We start from the raw sequence: 11,324 nt of genomic DNA, 5'->3' as shown, positions 1-11,324 counted from the left end.
GCTTCCCAGGTCGCTCATTCCACCGCTGAAAGCGGCAACACGTGTTATTTATGGACGAAGGAAGGCAAAGCGGTGGTCAGCTCAGGGAGCGGAGGGAAAAGGCCCCGCCGACCGCCCGGCGCGTTGCCGTGGCAACGCCGAAGCAGGGCGCCGCCCCCAGCCGAGCGGCGGGGAGACGCGGTGAGGCTGCGCGGAAGGGAACGAGAGGGAGCCCGGCTGTTCCCAGGTCTCCCACCGCAGACGGAGCAAGGGAGATTCCGACCCTGGATGGAAGGAGACAAGCGCCGAAGAACAAAGGCAGAATTAAAACTTTCTTTTTCTGTGTGTGTTTTCGAGGTAGAGTTTTTATTCTAGCCCAGGCTGACCTGGAATTCACTATGGAGTCTCTCAGGGTGGCCTCGAACTCACGGCGTTCCTCCTACCTCTGCCCCCCGAGTGCTGGGATTAAAGGCGTGCGCCACCACGCCCGGCATTTTTTTCCCACCCTCTACGCCTTTATAGTGTGTGTGTGTGTGTGTGTGTGTGTGTGTGTGTTTTATTTATTGATTGATTGATTTTTGCTTTTTCTTGGTAGGGCCTCACTGTAGTCCAGGCAATTCACTATGTGGTCTCAGGGTAGCGTGGAACTCACAGTGATCTTCTACCTCTGCCTCCGAGAGCTGGGATTAAAGACGTGCGCCAACACGCCTGGCTCATTTTATTTATATATATTTTTAAATTATTTATTTATTTATTTGACAGCAACAGACACAGAGAGAAAGACAGAGGGAGAGAGAGAGAATGGGCGCGCCAGGGCTTCCAGCCTCTGCAAACGAACTCCAGACGCGTGCACCCCCTTGTGCATCTGGCTAACGTGGGACCTGGGGAACCGAGCCTCGAACCGGGGTCCTTAGGCTTCACAGACAAGCGCTTAACCGCTAAGCCATCTCTCCAGCCCTTATTTATATTTTTACATGATAGAGAGAGGTATTCGGATCGCTGTGAGTTCAATGCCAGCCTGAGACTACAGAGTGAATTACAGGTCATCCTGAGCTACAGTGGGACCCTACCTTGAAAAAACAACAGAAAAAAACAAGCAAACACTATCTGGCAACGGTTGCACATGAGACAGGTAGGAGGATCGCTGTGAGTTCGAGGCTAACCTGAGACTACATAGCCTGGCTACAGTGAGACCCTACTTTGAAAAAACAAAAATAATTAATTAATTACAAAAAGCAAACACTTAAGCCGTGCGTGGTGATGCATGTCTTTAATCCCAGCACTTGGGAGGCAGAGGTAGGAGGATTGACTTGAGTTCAAGGCCACCCTGAGACTACATAGTTAATTCCACATCAGCCTGGACTAGAGTGAGACCCTACCTCAAAAAACCAAAAAAAAAAAAAAAAAAAAAGCAACCGGGCTGGAGGGATAACTTAGCAGTTAAGGTGCTTGCCTGTAAAGCCTAGAAACCTAGGTTTTTAATTCCCCAGATTCCACATAAACCAGATGCATGACGGCGCAGGAACCTGGAGTTACTTTGCAGTGCATAGAGGCCCTGGTGTGCACATTCTCTCTCTCCTTCTCTTTCTCCCTCTCTAATAAATTTAAAAAAAAATTTTTTTTTAAGGCAAGCTGAATAGAGTAGCCATTTTTTTGCACCCCCTTGTGTGCATGTGTGACATTGCGCCTCACTGCGTCTGGTTTATGTTGAACATGGATCATGAGGCTTTGCAGGCAAGTGCCTTAACTGCTAAGCCATCACACCAGCCCTAATTATATACATATACTTGAGAATGACAGAGAGAAAGAGGAAGAGAGAGAATGAGCACACCAAGGCCCTCAGCCACTACAAACGAATTTCAGATACATGCGCCCCCTTGTGCATCTGGCTAATGTGGGTCCTGGGGAATCAAGCCTTGAACCAGGGACCCTAGGCTTCACAGGCAAGCTCTTAATGGCTAAACCATCTCTCCAGCCCTTTTTATTTTTTTCAAAGCAAACTCTGAAAGCCAGGCATGGTGGCACACGCCTTTAATCCCAGCAGTCAGGAGGCAGAGATAGGAGGATCGCCATGAGTTTGAATCCACCCTGAGAATAAAGAATTCCAGGTCAGTCTGGGCTCCATATGTGACCCTACCTCGAAAGAACAAAAAACAAACAAAAAAGCAAACACTGGCAGGGCATGGTGGCAAACACCTTTAATCCAAGCACTCAGGAGGCAGAGGTAGGAGGATTGCTGTGATTTGAAACCAGGCTGAGAATACATAGCGAATTCCACATCATCCTGGGCTAGAGTGGGTCCTTACCTCAAAAATAAAGAAAAGAAAAGAAAAGAAAAGCCAGGCAAGGTGGCACACACCTTTAATCCCAGCACTCGGGAGGCAGAGGTAGGAGGATAGCCATGAGTTCGAGGCCACCCTGAGACTACAGAGTGAATTCCAGGTCAGCCTGAGTGAGCTAGAGTGAGACCCTATCTTGAAAAAAAAAATTGAAAAACCAGAAAAAAAAAAAAAAAACAAAAACACATAGGCTGGAGAGATGGCTTAATGGTAACTTGTCTGCAAAGCCGAAGCAGCCATGTAAAGCCAGGTGCACGGGGTGGCACATGCACCTGCAGTGTCTTTACAATGGTGGAGGCCCTGGCCAGTGCTTATGCTCTCCCTCCCTCTGTCTCTTTCTCTCTCTTAAATGTAAAATATGTTGTTGGGCCAGAAGATTGGGGGATCTTCGTGAGTTTAAGGTCTCCCTGAGACTACATAGTGAATTCCAAGTTATCTTGGGCTAGAGTGAACCCTACCTCAAAAAACAACATCCAAAAGTAAAAAATTTAAAAAAAAAAAAAAAACAGAAAATGAAAAGAAAAGAAACAGCCAGTCACATGTCTTTCCCCCCCCCCCCCAAGGTAGGCTAGACCTGTAATTCACTCTGTAGTCTCAGGGTGGCCTCGAACTCATGGCAATCCTCCTACCTCTACCTTCCGAGTGCTGGAATTAAAAGCGTGTGCCACCACGCCCAGCAGCACATGTCTTTAACCAACACTTGGGAGGCAGAGGTGGAAGGATTGCTATGAGTTCAAGACTATCCTGAGACTACAGAGTGAATTCCAGGTCAGCCTGAGCTAGAGTGAGACCCTACCTCAAACAAACATTTATACACACATACATACATACATACATATACATATATTTTTAAATATTTATTTATTTGAGAGAGAAAGGGAAAGAGGTATTGATAGAAAGAGAATGGGTACACCAGGGCCTCCAGTTACTGCAAACGAACTCTAGATGCATGCGCCACCTTGTGCATTGTGCGTCTTGCTAACATTGGTCATGAGTAATCTAACCAGGGTCCTTTAGCTTTGCAGGCAAACACCTTATCCACTAAGCCATCCCTCCAGCCTTTCTTTTTGGTTTTTGGTCAAGGGAGGGTCTCACTCTAGCCTAGGCTGACCTGGAATTCACTATGTCGTCTCAGGGTGGCCTCGAACACACAGCGTTCCTCCTACCTCTGTCTCCCAAGTGGTGGAATTAAAGGCGTGTGCCACCACGCCGGGCCCTTCAGTGACTCTTTTTTTTTTTACATGGGGAGGGTGGCAAACTGGAGAGCTTATAATTGTATAATTTTCTTGTAATGAAAGAGCATGGAAATGACTGTCTCATGATCTAGCATTCCCCTCCACTAATCTCAGTGTTTTCTTCCCACTGTAGGTAACTGCATGTTTATGAGAGTATAAACCCACTGCAAAGTGTAACAAAACTAATTCAGGAACAATGGAAGAGTATGTTCAACATTCCAAATTATTTTGTTTACATTGTTTTTAAATTATTCCATCTGCTAAATTCTGTGTATTGCTTGCCTATCACTGTGTAACATACTACCCCAAAATTTAGTGACCTAAATATAAACTTTTTTTTTCACATGGATTCTGTGGGTCGTGAGAACAGTTTAGCCAGACCATTTATGTTTGGTGTCATTTTGCTTTTGTTTTGTTTCTCAAGATAGAGTCTCACATTAGCCCAGGCTGACCTGGAATTCACTATGTATTCTCAGACTGGCCTGGAACAAATTTATTTTTTTTTAAATATTTTATTTCTTTATTTGTTTGAAAGAGAGAGAGAGAGAGGAAGAGGCAGAGAGAGATTGTGCACGCCAGAGTTTCCAGCCACTGCAAATGAACCCCAGAGACATGCATCCCCTTGTGTATCTGGCTTACATGGGTCCTAGGGAATCAAACCTGGGTCGTTTGCCTTTTTTTTAAATTTATTTTTAATTTCTTTATTAACAGCTTCCATGATGGTCCTTTGCCTTTGTAGGCAAACTTCTTAATCGCTAAGCCATCCCTCCAGCCCCAAATTTAATTTAAAAATTATTTGTTTATTTTGAGAGAGAAAGAGGCAGGTAGAGAGAGAAAATGGGTGCACCAGGGCCTGTAGCCACCGCAAATGAACTACTGGGGAATTGAACCTGCGTGGTTAGGCTTTGCAGGTGAACACCTTACCCATAAAGCCATCTCTGTAGCTCTCGAACAAACTTAAACTTTTTTTTTTTTTTTTAAGTTTTTCGAGGTAGGGTTTCACTCTAGCTCAAACTGGCCTGGAATTCACTATGCAGTCTCAGGATGGCTTCGAATTCATGATGATCCTCCTACCTCCACCTCCTGAGTGCTGGGATTAAAGGCATGTGCCATCACACCTGGCTATGTGTCTTTTGATAGTATGAACTTCACAAGAGCTGGTCTGCAATGCTGCCTGTGTGTGTGAGTTTAAGTACTGCTTGAACATTGGTCACTGGTTTATTTCACCTTCACTCTTTTACTTAGAGACAGCTTAGACGCCTCATTCGGTCCTGTACAAGGTGAGCATTCCGTTGTGATGTTGGTGACAGGTGAGCCACCTAGTGCCGAGGAAGAAGCAGTGGCTCCTGAAGTGGAAGTAGAAGCTGCCCCCAAGGTCATAGAGCCGCTGTCCCTACTGGATGTCCTGAGAGTCTCTGTAGTTCTGGAAGACATCATCGACCAGCTCTCTATTCTAAGATATATCATGCCTGTTCAGTATGAAAGGAAGCAGAGTCTCAACACGGTAAAAAGATAAAAAATAAAATGGCTGTTTTGCTCTTTTTTTTATTTTTGTTTTTGTTTTTGTTTTTTGAGGTTTGGTCTCCCTCTAGCCCAGGCTGACCTGGGTCTTATACTTTCGTCCCAGGCTGGTCTCAAACTCACAGCAATCCTCCTACTTCTGGGATTACAGGCATGTGCCACCACATCGGGGCTTGGATTGCTTTTCTTTTATGATTTTTAGTACTTGAGTTGACAAATTTAGCTTGGAAAATGGCACTTTTATCTCAGATAAAAGGCTTAAATAAATTGGACATGGTAGTGCACACCTTTAATCCTAGCACTTTGGAGACAGAGATAAGAGGATCCCTGTGAATCCTAAGTGAATTCCAGGTCAGCCTGGCTAGAGTAAGACCCTACCTCAAAAAAAAATTAAGACTGGGCGTGGTGGCGCAGGCCTTTAATCCCAACACTCAGGAGGCAGAGGTAGGAGGATTGCCATGAGTTCAAGGCCACCCTGAGACAACATAGTGTATTCCAGGTCAGCCTGAACTAGAGTGAGACCCTATTTCAACCCCCCCCCCCACCAAACAAAAAAGTATACTGAGAAGATCAGATGACTGGATTTTCCCATCTATCTTGGGTTTCTTAGTTGCTAAAAGCAAGCTAGACCCCAGAGGTAGGAGATTCAGCTGGGCCATCTCAGCACCTTGTATGTGGTAAAGGCTGGAGTATAATTCAGTGGCCAAGTGCTTGCTTAAGAGGTACAAGGCCCTGGATTCAATCCCTAGCTTGGCTTTAAAATTTTTTTCTTCTTGGGCTGGAGAGATGGCTTAGCGGTTAAGCGCTTGCCTGTGAAGCCTAAGGACCCCAGTTCGAGGCTTGGTTCCCCAGGTCCCACGTTAGCCAGATGCACAAGGGGGCGCACGCGTCTGGAGTTCATTTGCAGAGGCTGGAAGCCCTGGCGCGCCCATTCTCTCTCTCCCCCTCTATCTGTCTTTCTCTCTGTGTCTGTCGCTCTCAAAAAAAAAAAAATTTAAAATTTTTTTCTTCTTTTTGCAATAGGGTTTCGCTGTAGCCCAGGCTGACCTGAAATTTATTATGTAGTCTCAGGGCAGCCTGGAACTCACAAAGATCCTCCTCATTCTCCTTTCTTGTATTAAAAAAGTAAAAGAAAGCCGGTCATGGTGGCACACGCCTTTAATCCCAGCACTCGGGAGGCAGAGGTAGGAGGACTGCTGTGAGTTCCAGGCCACCCTGAGACTACATAATGAATTCCAGGTCAGCCTGAGCTAGAGTGAGACCCTACCTCGAGAAACAAAAAAGAAAGAAATGTAAGTGAGAGAGAGAGAGAATTGGCATGCTAGGACCTCCAACCACTGTTATCAGATTCCTGAAACACGCACCACCTAATGCACATGTGTGACCTTGTGCACTTGTGACACCATGCATCTTGCTTACGTGGGACCTGGCAAGTTGAACATGGGTCCTTAGGCTTTGCAGGCAAGCGCCTTAACCTCTAGGCCATGTCTCTAGCCCTTATCTTACTTTTGAAAAATATTTCTTATTATTTATTGTTAGAAAAGCAATCTAGAAAAAATTTCAGCGCTCTCAAGCACAAGGAAAATATCTACTGCTTTGTCATCTAAAGAAAAGTCCACATTGCCAGAAGTCAAACAAGGAGGCCAGTTTTCTTCAGAACTTAACAAAGGGAAGAATTTTATATTTAAAAGACCTACAAGGCAGACCATAATGACCACAGAGACAATGAAGAAAATTCAGAGTGATAGGTAAGAAGATACTTGGAAATATTTTTGTTTTGCTTTGTTTTCTGTTTTTCGAGGTAGGGTCTTACTCTAGCTCAGACTGACCTGGAATTCACTATGTAGTCTCAGGGTGGCCTTGAACTCTCAGAGATCCTCCTACCTCTGCCTCCAGAGTGCTGGGATTAAAGGCGTGCTCTGCTCCACCATGCCTGGCTTCTTTTGATTATTTATTTATTTATTTGAGAAAGTAAAAGAGGCAGAGAGAGAGAGAGAGAATGTGCATCCCAGGTCCTCCAGCTACTACAAACAAACTCCAGGTGCGTGTGCTATCTTGTGCATCTGGCTTACGTGGGTGCTGGGGAATTGAACTCACGGCCTTTGACTTTGCAGGCAAGTGCCTTAACCACTAAACCATCTCTCCAGCCCCTTGTTTTGATTTTTTTTCCTTTTTTTTTTCTTTTTGCTTTTTTGAGGTAGGGTCTCACTCTAGTCCAGGCTGACCTAGAATTCATTATGGAGTCTCAGGGTGTCCTTGAATTCTTGAATTCACAGTGATCCTCCTATCTCTGCCTCTGAGTGCTGGGATTAAAGGTGTGCACCACCAAACCCCGTTCTTGTTTTGATTTTTTTTTTTTTTGGTATAATACATAGAGTATTCTAATAGGAAACAAGAGTTCATAATGAAGGGCATTATAAAAGCAGCAAAACAACATTAAAAGTACATATTTTTAAATGTATAAAAAATTTTTTTTGATTGTTTTGATTTTTGAGGTAGGGTCTCACTCTAGTCTAAGCTGACCTGGGGTAGACCTATGTAGTCTCTGGGTGGCCTTGAACTCTCAGTGACACTCCTACCTCTGCCTTCTGAGAGCTAGGATTAAAGGCACGTTCCACCACGCCCAGTGTACTTGGACATGTACTGCACACAGGTGAAAGAGTAGCTTTCAAGGTGGCTATTATCTTCTTGTGGTTTGTCAGGAAATTCAAAGTGACTGCGGATAACAGGGTTAGGGAGAAACTGAGTTGAGTCAATGATATAGTGAAAGCATGGTGGCAGGCTAGAGAGATGGCACTTTGTGCATCTGGCTCTATGGGGTACTGGGGAATCAGACCTGGCTTGTTAGGTTTTGCAGACAAGCACCTTAGCCACAGAGCCATCTCTCCAGCTTCCTGAAAACTTTTATCAAAAAAAATTTTGGGCTGGGCGTGGTGGCACACGCCTTTAATCTCAGCACTCAGGAAGCAGAGGTAGGACTGCCATGAGTGTGAGGCCACCCTGAGACTCCATAGTGAATTCCAGGTCAGCCTGGGCTAGAGTGAGACCCTACCTCAAACCCCCCTCCACAAAAAAAAAAGAAATATATATATATATGGAGTGCATTTGCAGCAGCTGTAGGTCCTGGTGCCTCATTGTCTCTCTTCCTCCAGATACATGTGCCACTCTGTGTATCTGGCTTCTGTGGGTTCTGGGGAATTGAATCTGGGTCCTTTGGCTTTGCAGGCAAAGCTAACTGCTAAGCCATTCCTCCAGCCTTCTTTTGCTTTTTACTAGTCAGACCTCTGCAGCTTTTAGAGAGGGTAGGAAAATATATTTATGAACTTTTTGTTATTAGTATTATTCATTTGCAAGGAGAAAGAGAGAGAGAGAGATAATGGGCATGCTAGGGCCTCATTCCACTTTGTGCTTTTGCCTTTACATGGGTACTGGGGAATCAAACCTGGGTTACCAAGCTTTGCAAGCTGTGCCTTTAACTGCTATGCCATCTTTGCCACCCCTGGACTTTCTTTCTTTCTTTTCTTTTTTTTTTTCAAGACAGAGTGTCACTCCAGCTCAGACTTGGAACTCACTGTTTTTTCTTTTTTAGGTAGGGTCTCACTCTAGCCCAGGTTAACCTGGAATTCACTATGGAGTCTCAGGCTGGCCTCAAACTTGCAGCGATTCTCCTACCTCTGCCTCCCAAGTGCTGGAACTCACTCTGTAGATCCAGGCTGGCCTCAAACTCACAATGATACCTATGCCTCCCAAGCCCTGAGATTAAAGGCATGTGCCACCATGCCCAGCATGAACTTTTTGTTCTTTTTTTAAATTTTTTTGTTTATTTTTATTTATTTATTTATTTGAGAGCAACAGACAGAGAGTTTAGAAAGAGGGAGATAGAAAGAGAATGGGCGCCTCATTGCTTCCAGCCACTGCAGACAAACTCCAGACATGAGCACCCCCTTGTGCATCTGGCTAATGTGGTTCCTGGGGAATTGAGCCTCAGACCGGGGTCCTTAGGCTTCACAGGCAAGTGCTTAATCGCTAAGCCATGTCTCCAGCCCTGTTTTTGTTTTTTGACATAGGGTCTCACTCTAGCTCATGCTGACCTGGACTTCATTATGTAGTCTCAGGATCGTCTCAAACTCACTGCGATCCTCCTACCCCTGCCTTTGGTGTGCTGGGATTAAAGGTGTGCTCCACCATGCCTGGCTGAACTTAATTTTTGATTGTTTTCCTTTATAGGCAGTTTTTCAGTGACGTCATTGCAAATACCATGAAGGAGTTATACAATTCAGGCACTTTCACAAATCTTCTGGAAGCCCTGAGCCAAGAAAGGGAAAACAAAATGCATTTCTATGATATCATTGCAAGGTCAGAGCAATGTTAGGTTTATTTTCTTTGCTTTTTTTTTCCTTTTTTGATTGTGTGAATGTGTGTATGTAATGTGTGGTATATGCACATAAACATGCTCACCTGCGTGGTTGTAGCAGAACGTCAGGTGTCCTGCTCCATTGCTGTTCTGCTTGTCCTTGTGTGATCAAGAGTCTATTACTGATGCCAGAGTTGGCTCTTTTCACAAGTCCATGTAGTAATCTTTCCTGGTCTCCGCTCCCCTTTGCAGGACTGGGGTTACAAGTGCACACAGCCACATCCAGCTGTTTACATGATGATGTGGTGGTCAGATAGAGAGGATGGGTGTGCCAGGGCCTCCAGCCACTGCAAACGAACTGCAGATGCATGGGCGACCTTGTCCATCTGGCTTACATGGGCTCTGGATAATAGTACCTGGGTCCTTAGACTTCAGGGCAATCACCTTAACCGCTAAGCTGGGGTCTGGAGAGATGGCTTAGTGGTTAAGGTGTTTGCCTATGAAGCCTAAGGATCCAGGTTTGATTCCCCAGTATCCATGTAAACCAGATGCACAAGGGGGGCCATGTGTCTGGAGGCCTTGGCATACCTGTTCTCTCTATCTATCTGCTTCTCTTTCTCTCTGTCAAGTAAATAAAGAAAAAAAGAATGTGATTTTTTTTTAAATGTAATGTTTTAATGACTGGGGAGGCGGCTCAGTGATGAAGTGCTCACCTCTCAAGCCTGACTACATGAGTCCCACCCTTTAGGCCCCACAGAGAAGGCAGAATATATGACGGGATTCTATAATCTCAGCATTCTTTTTTTTTTTTCTTTTGGTTTTTCGAAGTAGAGATTCACTCTAGTTCAGGCTGACCGGGAATTTACAATGTAGTCTCAGGCTGGCCTCAAACTCATGGTGATCCTCCTTCCTCTGCCTCCTGAGTGCAAGGATTAAAGGCGTGCGCCACCACGGCTGGCTCAGCATTCTTTTTATTTATTGTTTGTTTTATTTCTTTATTTTTTTGGTTTTTTAAGGAAGGGTATCACTCTATCCCAGGCTGCCTGGAATTCACTATGGAGTCTCAGGGTGGCCTCAAACTCATGGAGATGCTCCTGCCTCTGCCTTCCAAGTGCTGGGGGATAAAGGTGTGCACCACCACGCCTGGTTTAGAACTTGCTTTTTTAAAAAAAGCTAATCTTAAGTGTGGAGAAGCACTGTTTTAAACAGAAATCATCCTTACTTTGTCCAGGGAGGAAAAAGGAAGAAAACAAATAAAATCTCTTCAAAAACAGCTAGTCGATGTCAAAAAAGAGCGGCAAGCTGAAGTACAGGTAAGACTTACCTCGATGAAAAGTAAAAAGTACTAGCTGGATGACACCAGAAGTTACTGAGCTAAAGCCGGGCATGGTGGCGCACATCTTTAATCCCAGCACTCAGGAGGCAGAGGTAGGAGGATTGCCATGAGTTAGAGGCCACCCTGAGAGCACACAGTGAACTCCTGGTCAGCCTGGGCTAGAGCGAGATCTTAACTTGCAAAACAAAACCAAAAAAAAGATACTGAGCTAAAATAGCTGTATAGAATCATTTTTCTGCCGGGCGTGGTGGCACACGCCTTTAATTCCAGCACTCAGGAGGCAGAGGTAGGAGTTTTGCCGTGAGTTCGAGGCCACCCTGAAACTCCATAGTGAATTTCAGGTCAGCCTGGGCTAGAGTGAAACCCTACCTTGAAAAGCCAAAAAAAAAACATTTTTCTCTTTAATTCAGCAGTTATATAAGAAAGACCATTATTTCCCTTATGGTGTCTTTACCACTGCTAGTAGCAACTTAGAAAACTGTCCATAGCCATGGTCCATAAGAAACTAGAGAAAGGGGCTTTAAAGCTAGACAGCAGAATCAAAATTGATATAAATCCAT

The 11,324-nt window shown here is 44.8% G+C and overlaps 1 protein-coding gene across 5 annotated transcripts in view; it reads left to right on the top strand.

Moving 5' to 3' along the window:
* The first annotated feature begins 155 nt into the window (after nucleotides 1-155).
* Iqcg (IQ motif containing G) overlaps nucleotides 156-11,324 on the top strand; it is a 40,504-nt gene continuing 29,335 nt past the window's right edge. The window contains exons 1-6 of one of the 5 annotated variants that reach the window (XM_045147666.1): nucleotides 156-297; nucleotides 3,687-3,757; nucleotides 4,799-5,057; nucleotides 6,614-6,822; nucleotides 9,302-9,430; nucleotides 10,660-10,741. In XM_045147666.1, the coding sequence (XP_045003601.1) occupies nucleotides 3,750-3,757; nucleotides 4,799-5,057; nucleotides 6,614-6,822; nucleotides 9,302-9,430; nucleotides 10,660-10,741 (687 nt within the window). In that variant the 5' untranslated portion in view covers nucleotides 156-297; nucleotides 3,687-3,749. Of the gene's footprint in view, nucleotides 337-2,044; nucleotides 2,088-3,686; nucleotides 3,758-4,798; nucleotides 5,058-6,613; nucleotides 6,823-9,301; nucleotides 9,431-10,659; nucleotides 10,742-11,324 lie in introns of those variants that run through there. The other 4 variants (XM_045147665.1, XM_045147663.1, XM_045147662.1 and 1 more) reach the window with 4 other exon arrangements.

The sequence above is a fragment of the Jaculus jaculus genome, chromosome 4, assembly GCF_020740685.1.
Source record: "Jaculus jaculus isolate mJacJac1 chromosome 4, mJacJac1.mat.Y.cur, whole genome shotgun sequence".
In the NCBI taxonomy this organism is placed as follows: domain Eukaryota; kingdom Metazoa; phylum Chordata; class Mammalia; order Rodentia; family Dipodidae; genus Jaculus; species Jaculus jaculus.
This window is presented reverse-complemented; position numbering and strand designations above follow the sequence as displayed.